At 38.9% G+C, this 17,875-nt stretch overlaps 1 protein-coding gene across 1 annotated transcript in view; it reads left to right on the forward strand.

Annotated features, from left to right (window-relative positions):
* PTPN14 (protein tyrosine phosphatase non-receptor type 14) overlaps nucleotides 1–17,875 on the forward strand; it is a 112,802-nt gene that overhangs the window by 26,886 nt on the left and 68,041 nt on the right. Inside the window, exon 2 of the mRNA XM_027723699.2 lies at nucleotides 14,574–14,902. Coding sequence (XP_027579500.1) covers nucleotides 14,726–14,902 — 177 coding nt within the window. The 5' untranslated portion in view covers nucleotides 14,574–14,725. The remainder of the gene's footprint in view (nucleotides 1–14,573; nucleotides 14,903–17,875) is intronic.

Here is a 17,875-nt window from a genome sequence, read left to right on the forward strand (position 1 = left end):
GGAAATTAATGATGATTGATTTCCTCTACCAGAACACCTGGTGGAATAGAAGGATCACAACAAGAAACAGTCTTGGACTGTCTTTTAGATTTTATTTTTTTTTTTTTGGTGACTGTTTGGGATCTCATTAGCCTTCTTTCTGTGAGGGTTTCTTTTGGATTATGCTTTTTCCTTTTTCTCTCTTTTACCTATTAGCTTTTCTTCAAAACTCCTTACTCTTTCTTGATGCTAGGTTGTTTTTCAGTATTACTGTTCCAATTGAATTCTAGGCCTTGTGATTCTAATAGTTTCATATTACTTTTGACATAAACCATAGTATTAAGGGCCAGCTACTTTTTACTTTGACTTTATATATCAAAGCTTCGGAAAAAAGACTGAAAAAATGTAGCAGTTTGATGTTGGGGTATGTAATCAGTGATTGCCAATGAAGACTGGTATTATGAAATCCCATAAGGATATGACTGTATTCCATCACATCTTCTTGGTCTGTGACCAAAAAGAAACGTGAAGGTATTCGAGTCGTCATTAAGCACATTTTGTGTTTCTTGCTTCCAGAAACTTTATAAAAATAGCCAGGTATAATAACAGTAAATTCATTATTCTTACAAGGATATCCTGAATTTGACATGCCAGTATATGACTTTGAACTCTAGTCTTACTGAAAAATGGAGGATGTTTTCAAGACAGCCCTTCAGAAGGATTCTCCTATTTATGCTATGTGAATGCCCGCGTTATATTTAGGCACTGAAAATACTTTTGGACTGTGTGTCCTGTATTCTGCAATGGGGGAGTGGCTGGGGAAGATATGAGCTGTTCTTTTTTTTTTTTCATGAGGATACTTAAAACTCTTTTCTAGTGATCCTGTTCCCTCTTAGAGAGTCATGGCCTGAACTCTGCTGCCTCCAATCTCCCTCCCACAAGAGCAGGTTATAAAACCTCCTTATGCCAAAGTGCATGACAGTGGTTTATCCTGCAACCATAGCTTTTATTTAGCTGAAAGAGAACACTTTAATTCTGTCCCAATTGAACTGGTTACCATCCAAACCAAAGCAAGGCAACATCACCTCTTCATGATGTCTACTCTGTAGGGGACTTGATTTCTTCTTTTTTTTTTTCCTTCTTAAGTAAACCCTGTTGGAACTGGACAACTGAAGGTCTTGAGTCAAATTTTGTATTTTTTTTATAGTCTATCCAGTACCAAGAGGAAAGCAGAGCTGGTGCTATCTCTGAGCTGAATTGCACTTCACAGCCGTAGACAATAAATTGTAGGAGTTTCTCATTCCGTACTCTGCATGTTGTTTATAATAGCTTTATCTGTCACTTCATCCCTGGCATCAGTTCTGTAAATAATTATCCTGTGACCCTTTGGTCTTTAGTAACTCTTTCAAAAGCACAGCTAATCATTTTATAAAAGAGGCAGACCAGTTAATTCTTGGCAAGTTTGTCCTGGAGCTTAGTGTCTGGAAATGGAAATTATGAACTTTAACAGTAATAAACAGCTTGGGTGGAACTGACGTGAGATGGCCACTTGGTGGGGAGTGCTTCCCTTTTCCCTTCCAGTGACACTGTTGCCTCATATGTGGTAGATGTTGCTGTAAGACAGCATCATGCATGGTTTGGTCTGCCCCATTTTTTTTCATCACATAAAACAATTTAGTATTCCATGATTACAGGAATTTGTATTATCACAGACTTGTCTTTGTGGTCAGTTGTTGAATAAGATGCACACTGGCATCACATTTTCTTCTGCAGTTTGATTTCTGTTCTACCTGTTGCCATTCTGCAGTGGTTTTAGAAAGGCTGTAGTTGGGAACGTGCCGCACTCCCGCACTGCGTCGGTACAGGTTAACTGATTTCACGGGAGTGGTGACCGCTCTTAACAGCACTTCAGAAGGCACGAGTGTCTTCACAACTGCCAAGGACAGATTTCAGTTTAAGGCAATCCCTACCTCCACATGGCATTGCCTACTTCTGCAGTAGAGCTGGGGACTATGAAATTTAATTTCCTCCTTTAAAGTGGATGTAAGTATAACGTTTCTGGCTATCCATCTCACAGGCTTGCTGTGCTAAATCATTTAGCTCCTTTAAGACATGAGTGCAATCTGTAGTCCATGTCCACATTAAGCCACAGAGGAATGTGAATATCAGACTTCAAGTTAAAGAAATGAAATGCTTCCAACTTGCTAACCAGAGACAGGATTACAGGGAGAGCTGTGCCACATGGGTTTTCTCCACTTATTTTTGTTGCTTGTTTCTTCTCTTACTTCCCTCTGTGTTGCAGTTAAGCTGAGTGTAAATGTTAGGGATACCTCATCACCTTAGAATTCAGTGAGCCCATTTATGTGATACCAAACAAGATAACATTATACATACTGAGAGATGGTTTAACTATATTTTTATCTTGCTTCAGCTTCTTCTGTTCTGGTATTTAGGTTTTGTACTTAGAAGAAATAAATTTACATAATCTATATGTAATATTTTTTTGCTTGCTTGCATTCAATAGAACTTCAATGGCCACTACAGTGTATCCAGTGGATCAAAGGCCTATTTGTGCCACTTTGATACAAACATACAGTAAATACACCTACCTGTGGTTGTACAGAAGATGTTTTGATTTTGTGCAATTTGTGTCTAGACCCAGGGTTTTTTAATAAATTGTGCAATTTAAGTTTGGAGTAACCTTACTGCTTTTCATTTGAGAACTAAAAGTCAACCTAACTCTTCTGTTTTAAAGCTAAATTGCTTGTAAAGAACAGCAGAACAAGAAAATTTTAATGTTTGATGTAATGTTTTTCTCTCTCTCCATTTTAATATACCAATTCCCCATTTTAATATACAAAGTCTATTGTGTGAGCTACAGAGGGTCACAAGCTTACAAGTCACTTCTGGTCTTTGTTGCTCCAGTCATATGCTAAAATGTTAACATAAAAATGGATTAATCTGAGCAAGAAATAAAGATTATTTATTTTAAAGAACTTCTCAGCTCATGATGAAGTAAAATTTTCTAGAAAACAATATTTTACTGTGAAGCATTACAAGGCAACTACCTTCTCTAACAGGGTTGGTTAACCTGTTAAGAATTAGGCTATAATCTCATTAAAAGTTAAGAACCTCAAGTATGATTCTGAATAAAGCTATCATCATATGTAAAGGGTGAGTATTTAGTCCAGACTCATGGGGAAAGGTAGTAAAGTGATTATTGAAGCACTGTTAGGAAAGGTGAACAAAGAATGGCATGCCACAGTTTTTAGAATTTATTACAGTGTGTTTGTATATAAAGCTGCAACATGTATTTTATACTCCAAAACTAATACAATTTTACTCATCTTCAGTGCACAGATGTTCTCTTAAGTAGAATTAATGACAAGTAATATGTTAGAGAAAATAAGCAGTCCATCTAAACAGATCTATTATAGCACTGCTACAACTAAAAACAATGAAAGACTGTGGGGTTATAGTGTGTGCAATTTCTTCCTCTGTCAGTGTAATTAGCAACACTTATTGGAATCCTGTGGAAGTAATTTCATGATTTTTTTCTTTTCCTCCAAGCTCCTTTGAAAGCTTTTGAAAAACATACTAGTGCTGAAGGACTCATATTGATGGCTTGAGTAGTATTTGAGATGTGTGAGAGTTTTCCTGTTAAAAATTATTAGAAAATAAAAAGACATTGGTTGTTCATAATATTTCAGTTACTACGTGCTGTCCAACTGTGTGATACCCAGGTAATTGTTTTGAAATCTTGTTTATCAATATGATCTGCTACAGAGATGAAGGACAAATGCAGAGGGCTGCTCACAGAGAGGGGTCCTTTTGTAGCCTAGTAATTCTGAGACACTGGTCAAAGAAGTCAGTCACTTCAAAGAAGGTTCCCCCCTAGTCCCCTCCTTTTTAGCCATAAATCTTACTTCTAAGTATTTTGACTATTTCAGTCTAGTGTTTAAGCCCACACAGTGGGCACTGGAAAATAATCCTTTAATACAGAAAGAAAAGTACTATTAGCTCATTTCCGGCAGCTATTCTGTATTTCAGATGAGGTGTTTTGCTGTCGAAACAAATGCAGTTATTCACAGACTGTGGCTGTGTGATTTACATCAAGGCCTATATTCAGTAAAGATAACAGATTTACTTTCTTCATGCATGTGCCCACAATATAATCCTCCTTTGATACAACTTGAAGGAATTTTCTCAGCATTTTGTAGCGTCGATGTTTTAACGCATTAAATAGTGGAGAGGCTTTTTTCCATGCAAGTTCAAAAGTTCATGTTATGTTCTTGTATGAAGTATCTACTTGTGTAACTAAATGTGCCCAGTTGTGTTTTGGGATTTACAATGTGCATGCATTTTTAATTGTATTTTTCTTCTCTCTCTCCCTCCATCTTATCCCTTTTTCCTCCACTCCATCAGGCTTGGCTCTCACTGCTTATCTGCAGCCACTTTTCCTCCATTGCATTATCCCAGTTCATTATCTAATACGTGAATGGGCCTAATTGAGCCTCTCCAAGAGAATGGACCATTGCTCCAAACTTCAGAGAAACTGAACAAAGTTTTATTCTTACTGTAAGCCTGGAGGTGTAGGTCTTGCTTCAGTTGGTGCTGGTCTTGTTACTGACATCAGTGGGAGCAGCACTGGATTTCGTTCCTGTAAGGAAAAGGACAGATTTGCAGTTTAGAGTGGCCACCACATTGTTTACACTTGATGTGTTTCCAGTTGAGTGCTTCTTGTTCATCTTTCCCCTCTCCCCGCAATTGTACCCTCAAAATTCTTTGGATTTTACAAGACAGACTTTTTAAGAAAACATTTTCTTTCCTGGTGATCCAAGGAATCCACATATATTGAGACCTCCTAATGTTAAATAGATACCTTTTTGACTTTTTCAAGAGTTAGAGGTAGTATGCTACATTTTGGAAATCTCTAGTTATAATCCAAATTTTCCCAGTTTCTGTTTATTTGAAAGACTTTATTTTATATATATATATATATATTTATGCATAGATATATATATTAAAGGAAGTGAAGAAGAATGGAGTGTACTTAAGCATGACCACTGTTTGAGTAGAAATTGTAAAAACTCAGTTGTATAAGCTGTATTAAAATCAGAAGAAGGGCAACAGAAATATCACACCTTTATTAAGTGTACAGGACCATATTTTGCTTCTGTAACACACTTTCCTGGCAGGGTCTCAGCTGAGAGCAGAATTGTGTGAATCCAGGTATGAAGCTTCCAGTCTTCATCTGACACCAAAGCCATGTAATCTGCTCCAGGCAGATCTTTCAATCTTACAGGCATTGTGGCTATTTGCTTCCTAATCTCCAACTGCTCTCTTGTTGTTGTTCCATTGCAGAATCCCAGTAAAGAAGTGAAACTGCACCCAGCCCTTGAGAATAGATACTTTTTTCGTTAAAGATGGATAGGTGATGTTTGAACTTTTGTGTCTTTTTAACCAACTTTTTATTGCATTATTTAAAATTACACATCAACGGGCACCAGTTTGTACTAGTGGATGTTTAGCTAGTGTAAATGCTCTGGGGTATATAATTTTACTTTCTATCTGATACTTGCTTCTGTAGGAGCAATTGATCCTGCTGTTCATGTTATCTTGTGTTTAGAACTTTTTAGTTTGACTCACATCTTTGTAACATGAGAGAATAATGAAATATGCTGTAAGTTTTTCTGTGGTTTTTATTAAGCATATAATTCACTGTTTTTACAATGTTTTTGCATGCCTATCAATCACATTTAGCAAGAAATGTAACCCCTTAAAATCACTGTAGTTCCATCAAGTTTGGAGTTGAAAACCTTTCAGAAAGGTCACTAACTGGAAGGAAAGTAAATGGCACTGATACTATGTTGCTACAGGTTGTAGCCAGTAGGCATAAAATAGGGACAAAAAGTAAAGAATCCTGTCAAATCTTCTCACAAATTTTTAAGTCACTTGAATATAATGGATTTTAAATAGTTGACCCTTACAACAATGGTTAGGTTTTCCTAATCTTCGATTGCTAGGAAGTGTTTCATGAAAATGTGGGCTGCAGGACCTCATGCTTTTTCTGAAGGGTGGCACTTGGAGATGAAGTGTAGTACCAGGTTTAAAAGAAAGATGTGCCAAAATACCAGAATGCTGGTCTCGCTTCTCTTCTGAATGGTTTGTCCCATGTAGAAAACATAATGCATCCAGATGTTGCAACATTAACTCCTCTTATGGACATTCAGTTACAGAATGCTTTTTATTTTTGGAGGGGAAGGGGAGGGGAAGAAGGGAGGGAAAACAACCCCCCCAAAAAATTTGTGCAAGTTGAATCAACTGGCTATTTCAGGGAAAGCAACTTTTATTCTGAAGTAGCTTTGCCGTAGAGGAATAACAGGAGTATGTTCTGGGGAGTTCATTTGCCTGCTGAGACCAGGACCCTTCCCAGGTCTATGATTTCACAAGGTGCTCAACTGACCTGACCAACTGCTGTCAAGGCAGAATTGCTCTTATTCTGCCTTCTCTGAGCTGTGTGATTCCTCTCTTCCCTGTGCCGAGTGAGCTACTCATTCTAGGCCCCACTGTGAGCTATTTAAACTCACTAACCAATATGATCCAAAAGGATCATATTCTTTTATTAAGTCAGGAAGGTGAAGTGCCGAAGCCAGGAGGAGGTCCCAGCAGATTTCCAGAGCTGACATAAGCTGTAGCAATGTGCTCTGGAATTAAGGGAGGGGGAAGAGAGCAGGACCTCCCTTCCATTCCCAGTAGTAGGTAGCTCTTAAATGAGATTGGCTCAGGTACAAAACTACATCCTGGGACAGGAACCATCTAGGCACTCTTGGCTGTGTCTTATTTGAGGTCTTGGAATACCATAGCCAAGGTGTGAGAAGGTTGTAAATGGTTAACTGCTGTACCCTGCAGACCTAAACCCTGCCATGACAGGGAGGTGGAGCTACTGCAGACACCTGGCATAAACAGGCAGCATTTCCTGTTTGGGAAGGAAAAGTGCCGGAGTCTGGCATTTTGATTTTATTTTTTTTGCAACTTAAGAACACAAAGTTCTACAAAGTGAGTCGTAACTCTACCTTCATTACTGATATTACGTGCATTAAAACTGATCACAATGGCAGTGCAAGCATCATGTAGATATGTTACTTTATGCAAATGCTACTCCTACCTTTAATGCTTAGACTATCTCAAAAAGAGTTCTTCATCAGTTGTTGCCTTGGAAAGACCCGTTGAATTGCTGAGGATATTCTGGGACAATGAGTAAGGAGGTAATAAATAAGGTGCCAATTTGTAGTTTGGGAAGTCCACATCTTTTCTGTGATAAAACTGTGTTGGACACACTAGGTGAGACCTATAAAAGTACTTGGTACTTGTGGACTTTGACACAGAAGAGTACTTAGGTGCTGCCTGATAGATTGGTATCCACAAAACTGCATAGTTCTGTGGATGCCCAAGAAAGGTGTTTTTACATAAAAAGTGTGGTGCTTTAGCAGGAGACATGAGGAGGGAATAACAACAGGTGCACATACAAAGCTCTATGTGCTTCAGAGTCAGTCACTATGTACTCTCATGGGTATTGCAACAAAGGAGAGGAAAGGGTAGAATTCTAACTGGTCCCAATTGAAGTTGTTGTTTTGATTTTATTTAAACCTCTCTAGACATTTTATTTGGACTACTGAAAGCAGAATCTGACGCAAGTTGGATACATTGAAAACACATGACATTTTAGATAAAAAAAGATCTTTTACAGCAAAGATGGATCGACTGGAGAACGGAAGTTTTCCTAGAAATGGAAGGCTGTGATTGAATTGGGAAAGTAGAAATGCTAACTGAGATGGTTTTTTGATCCTTGGCCACTGCATATTGTTGTCTGATGACTCACAGTAGTAGTAACAGTAGCAGTTGTCTTCCGAGTTCAGTGTCCTAGAGAAGCCATGGCATCTATTCATGCACACAGGTACGGGATCTCTAGATGCTTAGAGACTTTAAAAGTTTTGTACAGGGTATTATAATGGTTATAAAAATGAAATAAAATTATAATTTGACTCCTTTTCCAGAATGTGGAGGTGGGAATGTTAAGTTTTGTTGCTATTTGTATTAGGGTAATATTCAAATTCCCTCCCACCCCTACAAGAATTTTTTAAGGATTTAAATGCTTGAGGATGAGGTCTATGTCTTGCCAGGGACTGTATAAACAAGTAGTTGAAGTCAGTGGCCTTGCAGCAGAAGACTTGTATTATGTAATGGTTAAAATCCCCTTTTGTCTGTCCAGAGATAAATTTGACTCCTGAGAGTTAATCAGGCTTTATGGGAATTCCACCCATAACTGAGTGGGATACAAAACTGGGTGGGATACAGACACCTTGTTGGGCCCAGAAATACTCCTTGCCATGCTCTATCTGCATGAAACTCTCCCATGACAGCAATCAAAGGAGAGAAAGCTGGGTTTGCAGGGAGAGATTTCCTCCTCTAGACAGAACTCAACTAGATGGAGATGGATTATGTCAGATGTCTTGTCTCCCATACACTGTTATTTTTATTCTTCCCTAAAACTGTAGGCCAGTGCACCACTTGCAGCCTACATCAAATGCTGTGGTCTCACACCCAGCCCAGGGTTACATACTTCTGTTAGGTGTGCTGCTGCTTCTGCAGTGCTAGGAATGCTGGAGGGGTGCCATGTGCTGTTGGTAAATACAGGCTGCAGTTTGACAGTAATTGCTTTCTTCCTGGAGTTTCAGAAATTAGGTACAAAAGCAAATGAAGTGAGAGGAAAGCATTCTGTTTTAAGTGCATTTCGTATCAGACTCTATTTTTATTTATTTATTTTTATTTATTTATTTATTTATGCTTCTTTGAATGTAGTACACTCTGTACCTGTTGTCTGTAATAGAGGAGCAAGTCACGTACTTGGAAATGTCCTGGGAGTTATTTTCGCCTCAATTATTTATAAGCCTTTCTTCTCTCCTGGCCTTCAAATAAATTTAAAGAAGCAGGAGAATGCCCAGTGACTGGAGCAGTGCCCTTTACCTCACGAAGCAGTTTCTGTTGTATGGCCTCTTCCTCATAAAACACCTAGTGGCTTCCCTTGCTCCCTTCAGTCTGTCTTGTTTTAAAACTACTAACAAACAAAAATCTGGCCAGCCCCAGCTGACTTTAGAAGAGCTAAGGAAGAATTTTGTGTATTTCTGGCTTATTTTGGTTTTAGGTTTGGAAAATGTCTAAAATATTCATTCATTTGCTTTTTGTGTACTGGTGGTTTGACCTGATTTCACTGTAAGGTCTCATTAAAAAAAAAAAAGTTTTGGAAGAGCACAAATTTTTATCTGCATCAGGTAATTTAGATCCATAGGGAAAGTTTATATTCTGTGCAGAAACTAACAAAGTTTTCTTAAAAATCAGAAGCAATTCTGTGTTGCATATCACAGTGTGAATCTGACCTAGTTCTTCATGCAGGACTGGCCAGTAAAGGAGGCGGGTTGCTCATAGTAGGTAGCACTAACAGATTAGCCTTTTCCTCCCTAAACAATTACAGCTGTGTCATCTGCAGCCTGAAGGTGTTTGGTACCCAGCACTGTGCTTGGGAGATATTCTTGGTTGTATGAGGTGTGCGTTTTTTTCCTGCCTCAGGATATGGGAAGAACAGTATTCTGATGTTGAACAATGAAGGAGTGGTACTTTCTGAAACCCCTTCTGTACAGGGAAGGATTTTTTGCAAGACTGATCAATGATTCCTCCTCTCCCACCTTGCAAGATGCAGTAGTGTTATGGAGAAATCAAACACCATTGGAGGGATCCATACCTCCGTGTCTGCTGCCTTTACACAGACTATATGCTGGTAAGGCTTTCAAGCAAAGTAGAGAATGAGGTAGCTAAGAGTGTCCTGAGCTGAGACATACATGGTTTACATCAGGCCCGTCTTTAAGCTGGTTTTTAGTGAAAGCTGTTAGGAGAACTTATATTGTGCTTGGCATGAGATCATGGATTAAAGGTTTTGTTTTATTCTGTGTCAAATTTTTTTCATTCTTTATTCTATTTTGCCACCTTTGGTCTTCCTTATTCTACAGCCTTTGACTTTATCCATATGGCTTTTTAAAGTAAATAACATTTTTTGGTATGATTCCAATGTCTATGATAGCAAAGGAGCTGGCTCGTTGTTCGTTGTTTCCTCGGTCTCCTGAAACAGAGGAATATTAAACTTTACCAAGGATCCACTAAGATATTGTATCTCTTTGTCTTCATACTGATGAAACTGCATTTAGGATAGATGCTTTCTCAAAAAGCTGTTTTGATTTTTACATTTTGTACACGATGTTTGTCATCAAACTGTTCCAGGAGAGATATTTTGCAAAATGGAGCCTCCATCCCAGATGAACGTGCACTGGAAGGAGTTAAAGATTGAAAATATAGTCAGAGTGTAGAGCTGGCCTGGTCCTGCACCTGTGAACGATGCTGCCTTTTCTGGCTCTCAGTGCACCTGTGTACCTCAATGGCCCTGACCAGCCTCATCTGGGGCTTCCACCCCACTCTCTGCCCACAGGTCTGGGACGACCATTTCAGATCAGCCTCTTCCTAAGTTGTGTGGCAGATCATCCTCCAGCTCTGTCTCCTCATACTGGAGCCCCCTGGACCTGGTTCAATGCAGGCCATGCCTGGGGCTACTGATGGACCTGTTTGCAGCACCCAGCTCTGCTTATCAGCTCATCCCCTATAAGGCTGTGCTGTGATGGGTGAGGACACTGTCCTGCCAGGGTCACCCTTGGCTCCAGCTCACCCCCCTCTTGCATGGCTGCCCTGTTCCTGCTGTTCCCCAACTATGCCTCTACTTTTGTACAGCACTGGCATCAGCACACGCCTATCTAAGCATTGCAAAAGTCTGTCTGTCAGACTACTACTTTCCAAGACACTGAGAATGTTAGTGCCATGTTTTTGTTTTTCAGAGGGACCCTATTTCAACTTTTGATTTGAGGTTTCACTTTTGAGTTGATATCCATATCAAATAATAGTGATGGCTTGCTTATAGATGGTTAGATGGGCAGATAACTTGTATGTGGTTCTCCAAAGCATTTTTTTTATTTTTTTTATTTTTTTGTAGCTGTTTTCTGAGAAATGGTTGAGGGACTTAAACTTTCTTGTGTATTTTATATGCCTGCAAAGTATGTACTTAAAAAAAAAGGAATTTCCACTTAGCACAGTGTTTAAATTCCAAAGCTTATGCTCTAGCTAAGAACTTTGTTTAATTCGGCACACTTCTTAGAATGAACTTAATTCTCAAAGAGCAATTGATACTCAAAGTTGAAGGATGGCAGTGGGAGGTAAAGAAAGAATACACAATAATGAAAACACTGAACAAAAAGAAAAAAAAAAACAACAAAAAAACAAATAAAATTTTTAAAGAGCCCAGTCTAATTTCTCTTCAGAAAAATGAATCCTTAATAGAAAATGACAATTTGAAACTTGTCACGTCTGCCTCTTTCACAGCTGAAACACTCTTAATAGAAATCCTTTGTTAAAATTAGAACAGGTTCATGGTTATCTGATAAGCTTTTTATAGGCTTGCCTTAGTTTCACTGGTTTTGTTTTGTTTAAAGTGGAAGTGTGAGTCTGAGAAAAGGAGTGTTGTGAACACCTGCACAGTTGGGTTAACTTGGTTAGGGACATTGCTCCTCCTTGGCAACCTTTAAATTGGGAAAGGAGATCCTCTAATGGAATCTTTCATTTGGAAGACCAAAACACTTCTGTCTTTCAACAACATCTTTTTTTTGATCATCTACAAAATAACTATGAGTAAAAATGAATGCTTATGATGCCTTTAAGATGATACAAACGTTAAAGAACCTTGTTTACTTTAGGAGCCTGTGACCAGGGCCTTTGATATCTTATGTAGTAATCTTACAAGAAAACGTAATGAAAAGTTGGTCAGACATCCAGAATGTGTGCAAACTGAAAACTTAGACACCTACATTGAATTGAGAATTAATAGTTGTCACAGGCTGGGCCAATCTGAGTTGGTTTAAGTGTTCCTAGTCTTGCCATTCCAATTCATACTTTAACTGGAAGCTAATTTAAGTGTGACATTTTTTGTGAGAGAGATGTCATTGGGCGTTCACATACGTTTAAGTGAAATGAAATGATAACCCACAAAGTGCATCCGCTAACCCATTTGTACATCTGCAGTTTTAGGAAATGCTGGTGGCTGATCGCCCTCAGCAGCATTAAGGGAAAACTCAAGTTACTTCTCTGCCTTTGAAAAGTGGGGAAAATACTGGCCTTGTTTACCTAAGAGTATGATACAATTTAAAGCAACATATTTGCAATCCATATCAACATTTCTGTTATACGGGAATTGGGGAGTTTGCACACCTGCCTTCTGGGGTAGCTTGTCTGGCAATAGCTGTAGTGTTCGATGTGCCTGGACAGCAAGGCCAGTCACTTGGGTTTTTTTAACTATCATTGGTTTCATCTTTAGGGTACTACTAACTGTAACTACAATTACTGTAAAGAAAATGGCTTATGCTCTGCAAGGATATATGTGCAACTTACAGTAATGAAAGATAAGGGTTTTTTTGAACTGAATCGACCAGCTAAAACTCTCCGTATGTCCAACTTAAAATAGTCTGCAAAACCAGAGCCTGAAAAAAAATTCTGTTCCTGATAAGATGTAGTCCTCCACACCCTTCCCTCTCTGCAATTTCCTTCCATTCTTCCCACTTTACAAATCCATGCTGTAGTTTCAGATAGGTTGGTCAGCATGGTGATTGGCAAGTAGTTGGCAGGGGTTAAAGCTGTAACCTGGCCTGCATGTTTTAGTAGATAGATCTGAAGCCATTCTCCTAAGCCATGTGGAACAAACTGGTGAATGTTTGTTTCAATTCCTTTTCTGTGAGTCATGAGTAACACATCCCTGCCTTATCAAATTGTTGTGAGGATGTATTTGTGTGTCTTTGATGGCTTCTGATGTTACAGCAATGCAAGGTATAACAGCTATCTCATGCAATTGTGTGAAAATAATACATTATGTCTGTACCCATGAAAGTTAAAAATGGGAGATTAAACCACAGCTGCTAATTTGATAGGTTTGTTTGCACTTCAGTCAAGTAGCACCTACCCCTTCTCAAAGTCTCTAGGCTTTTCTCTGGTGTATCTAGTAGACTACCAGGGTAGTCACATACCTTACCAGTGAAAAGTTTTGTGGTTTTCTCTTTGTTTGTTTTTTGTGGTGTGTTTTTTTTTTTTTTTTTTTTTTTTTCCTTTTTGCTTGTGTTGCTTTAACCCCCTAATAAATGCCAAGTTATAGTGACTTTGGAAAATACGTTTTATGAAATATGTGATAATTATTTTTCTAATGTAATGATAACCACTGCAGTCAAATGGGCAGCTTTTAAAAGTCTCCATAACAACGACATTCAGTAAAAAGTGAAAACAACTGATCTGTGCAGTTCTGTGCCAAAGGATACATGTGGGCAATGTACTATCTCTTTGAAATGTCATCTTCAGCTAAATGATGCATACTCTGCTGGCAATGCCTTCCCTTGCTTCTCTTAAGTAGCAAGGAAATGGGATCTAGTTTTTCATCTGCAGTACTATTTGTTAAGAGAAACGGACTTTTAAATGCCAGTATTTAGTGTTCCTCCATTTCTTTCTCCAGAATGTTCATATAAAACCAGGAAGGCTTGGTAGCAAGTAATTTCATTTTTATTTCATTCCTCTCAGCACATGGAAAGCTGGTTGTGTCAGTGCAAATGCTTTCTTTTAGTTTAGCTTGAACCTGCTCTTAACTAAACTTTTTGCTTTGTTTTGTTTTAAAAGAAGTGGATCTCACTTTGTTATTATTTCTGTATCTCTAGTTCTTCTGTCTAGTTGGTGTTTTGGCTCAACAATTGCATATGTCCCTGACAAATTTTAGGAGCATTAGTTAGAAACAATATCTAGAATATGTGTTCTCTTGCTCCCACTCAGTGTTATCCTGGTCTCTGACAGCTGTGTTCCTGCAGTTACTCATTCCACCTGAAAGTGTGAAATGCAGAATTGCTTTGGAGCTGGAAGTGAACCTCAGAGAAGGCTTCTCTGAAATGGCTGAGATGCTTCTTGCTTTTCACATGCATATTTTAGGTTTGATTTTTTTCAGAGGTGCTGAGTTGCCTGCATTTCCTGCTGACTGATGACATCCTTTCTTCTTTCAAAATCGCACCTCTTTTCAATGCCTCTGTTCCTTAGCTTTTTAAACTGGTTTTCAAAGCTGGCCCGAGGGCACCAAAACTTGAAGATTATGTTAGAGACCCCTGTGGTGGGGGTAATAGTGGGAGAGTTAGCACCTCTGGATGTGTGCTCTATAGAGTTACTGTTTGTACTTAGTTTCTCAAAGAACAACTTTGTAATTAAATCTGTGCTTTAAATTCAGCGCCAAAATAGTATTTTGAAAGGTGAGTTGTATAAGGTGTTCATTTGGGAGATGAAGTAAGTGCCTGGCAATCCTGTGTGTGGAGGTGTTTATTTTATGGTTTTAAATGTGACTCTAAAGCTTTTTCTCTTTCCCACTGAACTTTGGGAACACCTTATTTCACACCTAAGTCTACTTATTTGTACGTATTTTGCAGGAATCCCTTGAAGCTCGCCCCGGGAATGGACAGCTATCTCCATTTCTGGAGGAGAGTGGTACCAATTGAAGAAGCCTTTGAGGCAAGTCGACAAGTGTGCTGATAACTCTCAGAAGAGTACAGGGAAGGGGTGACCTTCCAGGCCAACAGCCATGCCTTTCGGGCTGAAACTGCGACGACGGACCAGATGCTACAACGTCTTGAGCAAGAACTGCTTTGTGACAAGGATCCGTCTGCTGGACAGCAATGTGATCGAGTGCACCCTCTCCGTGGAGAGCACTGGGCAGGAGTGCTTGGAAGCTGTTGCTCAGAGGCTGGAATTACGTGAGGTAAGAGTAACCCAGGAAAGACCATCTGTCACTGTATAATTTGACACATTTTGAGCTCAGGCAGTCTGTTCGTTTGAATTGTGTTATTCTCAGAGCTGGCCAGATATGATCAGCAGCTGGAGCTTGGACAAACATAGTCTGCTTGCATGAAAACTGAAGGCAGAACGGCACTCGAGGTTTTGGGCTGTTGCTCATCCATCATAGCTTTGAGAGCTCTTTGTAATACGAACATGAGGTTTCTTTTCTTAGAAAGCCATGGGTGTTAGTTTCTGAACTGGGATGCCAAGGGACATTAACCTTTTCTGAATGTAAGCCTGGTTTCACCAGCACTTATGGCTGAATTATGCCATTGGGAAGGAGACTCCCCTGTCTTTAAATATCCACCTTCATATAAATATACTCTTGTTACTATAAAACTGAAATAGGCAACAGTTATGTGCAACTGGTCAGTTTGAGGATGGTGGGTTTTTCTTCCCTTTTGTTTAACTGAAATATTTTACATCTGAAACTCTGAAAGGCTTCTTTTACATTCCCAGTGCTTCTGGAAAGGCTGAAGAAACCAGTCTTACCTTAATAAGGATTGAAATCCTTATTTATCTACTTCTTGCTGTAGAGTTTAGTGTTCATTTTAAGTGTTGAATCCTTTTTAGAAGTAGCTTTCCAGCGTGCATGGGACAAATGAACTGACTGACTTTTACCTTCTGTGGATTCCTTGCATGTATCCTACATGCTTCTTGACTTTTTCAAATCACAGGTTGAAAACCACTGCCTGGAATTTGCTGCATTGTCATCTGACTGTCCTGGCTGGTACTTTCTGTGAGCACAGCTGGTGGTGGTGTTTTACAGCCCCTTGCAGTGTCTTATGCAGTTGGTCCATAGACCTTTGTAGTAGTGGCAGCTAGAAAGTAGCATGCAAATAATTATCGCAGATGAAAACTAAACAAAAATTCCTTTCATGCATTCATACATAAGGAATGAGAGAAGAATCTCACTCTGTTATGTGCAGAATAGACAGGAGAACATGCAGGCAGGAACAGGGCAGAGAGAATATTGTGTAGTGATTTTTCATACCTAGTTGAAAACTAAGCTTGGTTTTTTAATATGGATTTTAGTAGAATCATCTCTGTTTTTTTCCACTTTGTTCCAAAGCCTGAAGCTTCAAAATTTTCCAGAGAAAAGAGACTGGACAGTAGAGTAGCAAAGGAAGCTGTTTTGGTCAGTGTTCAGTTTCAAGGGGGTTTTCTATTGCTTTGGGTTTTTTTCATTTTCAAAATTATTTCTGTCATGCAAAAAGAAATATGTCAGCACAAAAAGTTTGTGTTTCAAGATAAAAAAATATTTTAACAACACAGAAGAGAATGCTTTGATGTTGTTGGAACGCTTTCCCCTTCTTTCATCACCTTCCCTGCTTTTTTTTCTAAACAAAGTTTTGGCAACATTGAACTAGTTTTGTAAAGTTCAGATTTCAACAATACAGCACTTTTTGACAGAAGTGGGTTTTATCTTTTTTTGTTTGTTTGTTTGTTTGGGTTTTTTTAGGAGAGAATTATTGACTTCTTTCAACTCTGAGAGGGTCTCCCTGTATCTTCTTCTGCTCCTTGCATGAGGAATAGTTGGAGCTAGCAACCTTGGAGGTGCTGGATACTGTCCTTTCTCTGACCCAAAATTCAATTCTTCTTCTACACCTCTGGTCTTCCTGCCATGGTTTGTAAGGAAACAAGGCCGATGAAGTAATTTGGTGACTGTCTCCTTCCTTCCCTAGGCTTACCATGAACTTGCTGTCCAGTCAAATTCTACAGAAGGTTCAAAATACTGTGACGAACTTCAAATTTCTACAAGATTTGTGCAACTGCATAGCTAAGTAGAGAAATCCATTAAGTGTACTGAGGCAAAAATTCTTACAAGCATCCATATTGGAGAAAAACTTTTTAAATTCCCTAAGTGCAGCAAAAATTTCAGCTGGAATATGCCTTTTTGTAGAAATCAGCAAACTGTAATGTACAATTAAGGATAAGCCAAGCTTCATTACATCCCATGCTAATGAAATAATACTAAGATACCATTTATCTCTTGCATGCAGTCTCAGTTAATACTTCGGTTAGGTCTTCGTTTAAATAAATCGCAGGTATACCACAACTTCTAGCTTCATGTTAGGAATACATCCTTGTCTCACTCAAACCAATTTCTTAGAAATAAATAAAAAAATTGTCCAAACCCTTCCTGCTAAAAGGCAAAACTGTTTGAGATATGCATTGTTGTGAAGGACTGTCGATCATACCACACATGACTGAAAAACAGTATCTAATGGATTATGCATATTTCTATTTGATCTCTGGGGAATGCAACTCCCTGCCCAACTGAGTCAGGGTTCAGGAATAGGTCAGTAGAAAGTGGAGCCATGTAACTACTGTAAAATCTGGTTTTTTCCTTTTCAGCAAGGCTCTTGACAAAGCATCAGGTCTTCTAGTTGGACAGTTACCACTTCCAATTAAATAAGCTTTTGTGCCAACATTATGTAAAAAGTAGAGATGAGAAGAGGGGAGGAAAGGAAAGGATGGAAAGACAAGGTCAGAAATGTCATTTTATAATCTTGTATGTATGTGCACAGATTATAAGAGATTTTTTTCCAGTATAATCGCATTTTTCCTTTCAAGTGAGACTAGGTGAACCTGCTTGAAATAGCAGGGTAATCTGTACAAATCTGTTGTGAGTTTTCATGTCTCCTTCTTCTTTTTGTTATCCTTAAAATGTTTAAAGATGGTATGTTCTGTCATACTGTAAATGAGGGAGAGGGCAAGAAGGTCCTTTCTAACCAACATTATTTTTTTGAGCTAAATTTCACAGTGTTGTCTCCAACACTATGATCCAAAGCAGGAGGATGATGAGCTCAGCATTGCAGGCAGATGCTGACCACGGTGCAGGGGTACCCTTTTGCTGGGATTCTGACCTTTATTTTCTTGTGCCCTAGAAGGT

Source organism: Pipra filicauda, unplaced genomic scaffold (assembly GCF_003945595.2).
Source record: "Pipra filicauda isolate LSUMZ 115617 unplaced genomic scaffold, ASM394559v2 scaffold147_size4022426_pilon, whole genome shotgun sequence".
NCBI lineage: Eukaryota > Metazoa > Chordata > Aves > Passeriformes > Pipridae > Pipra > Pipra filicauda.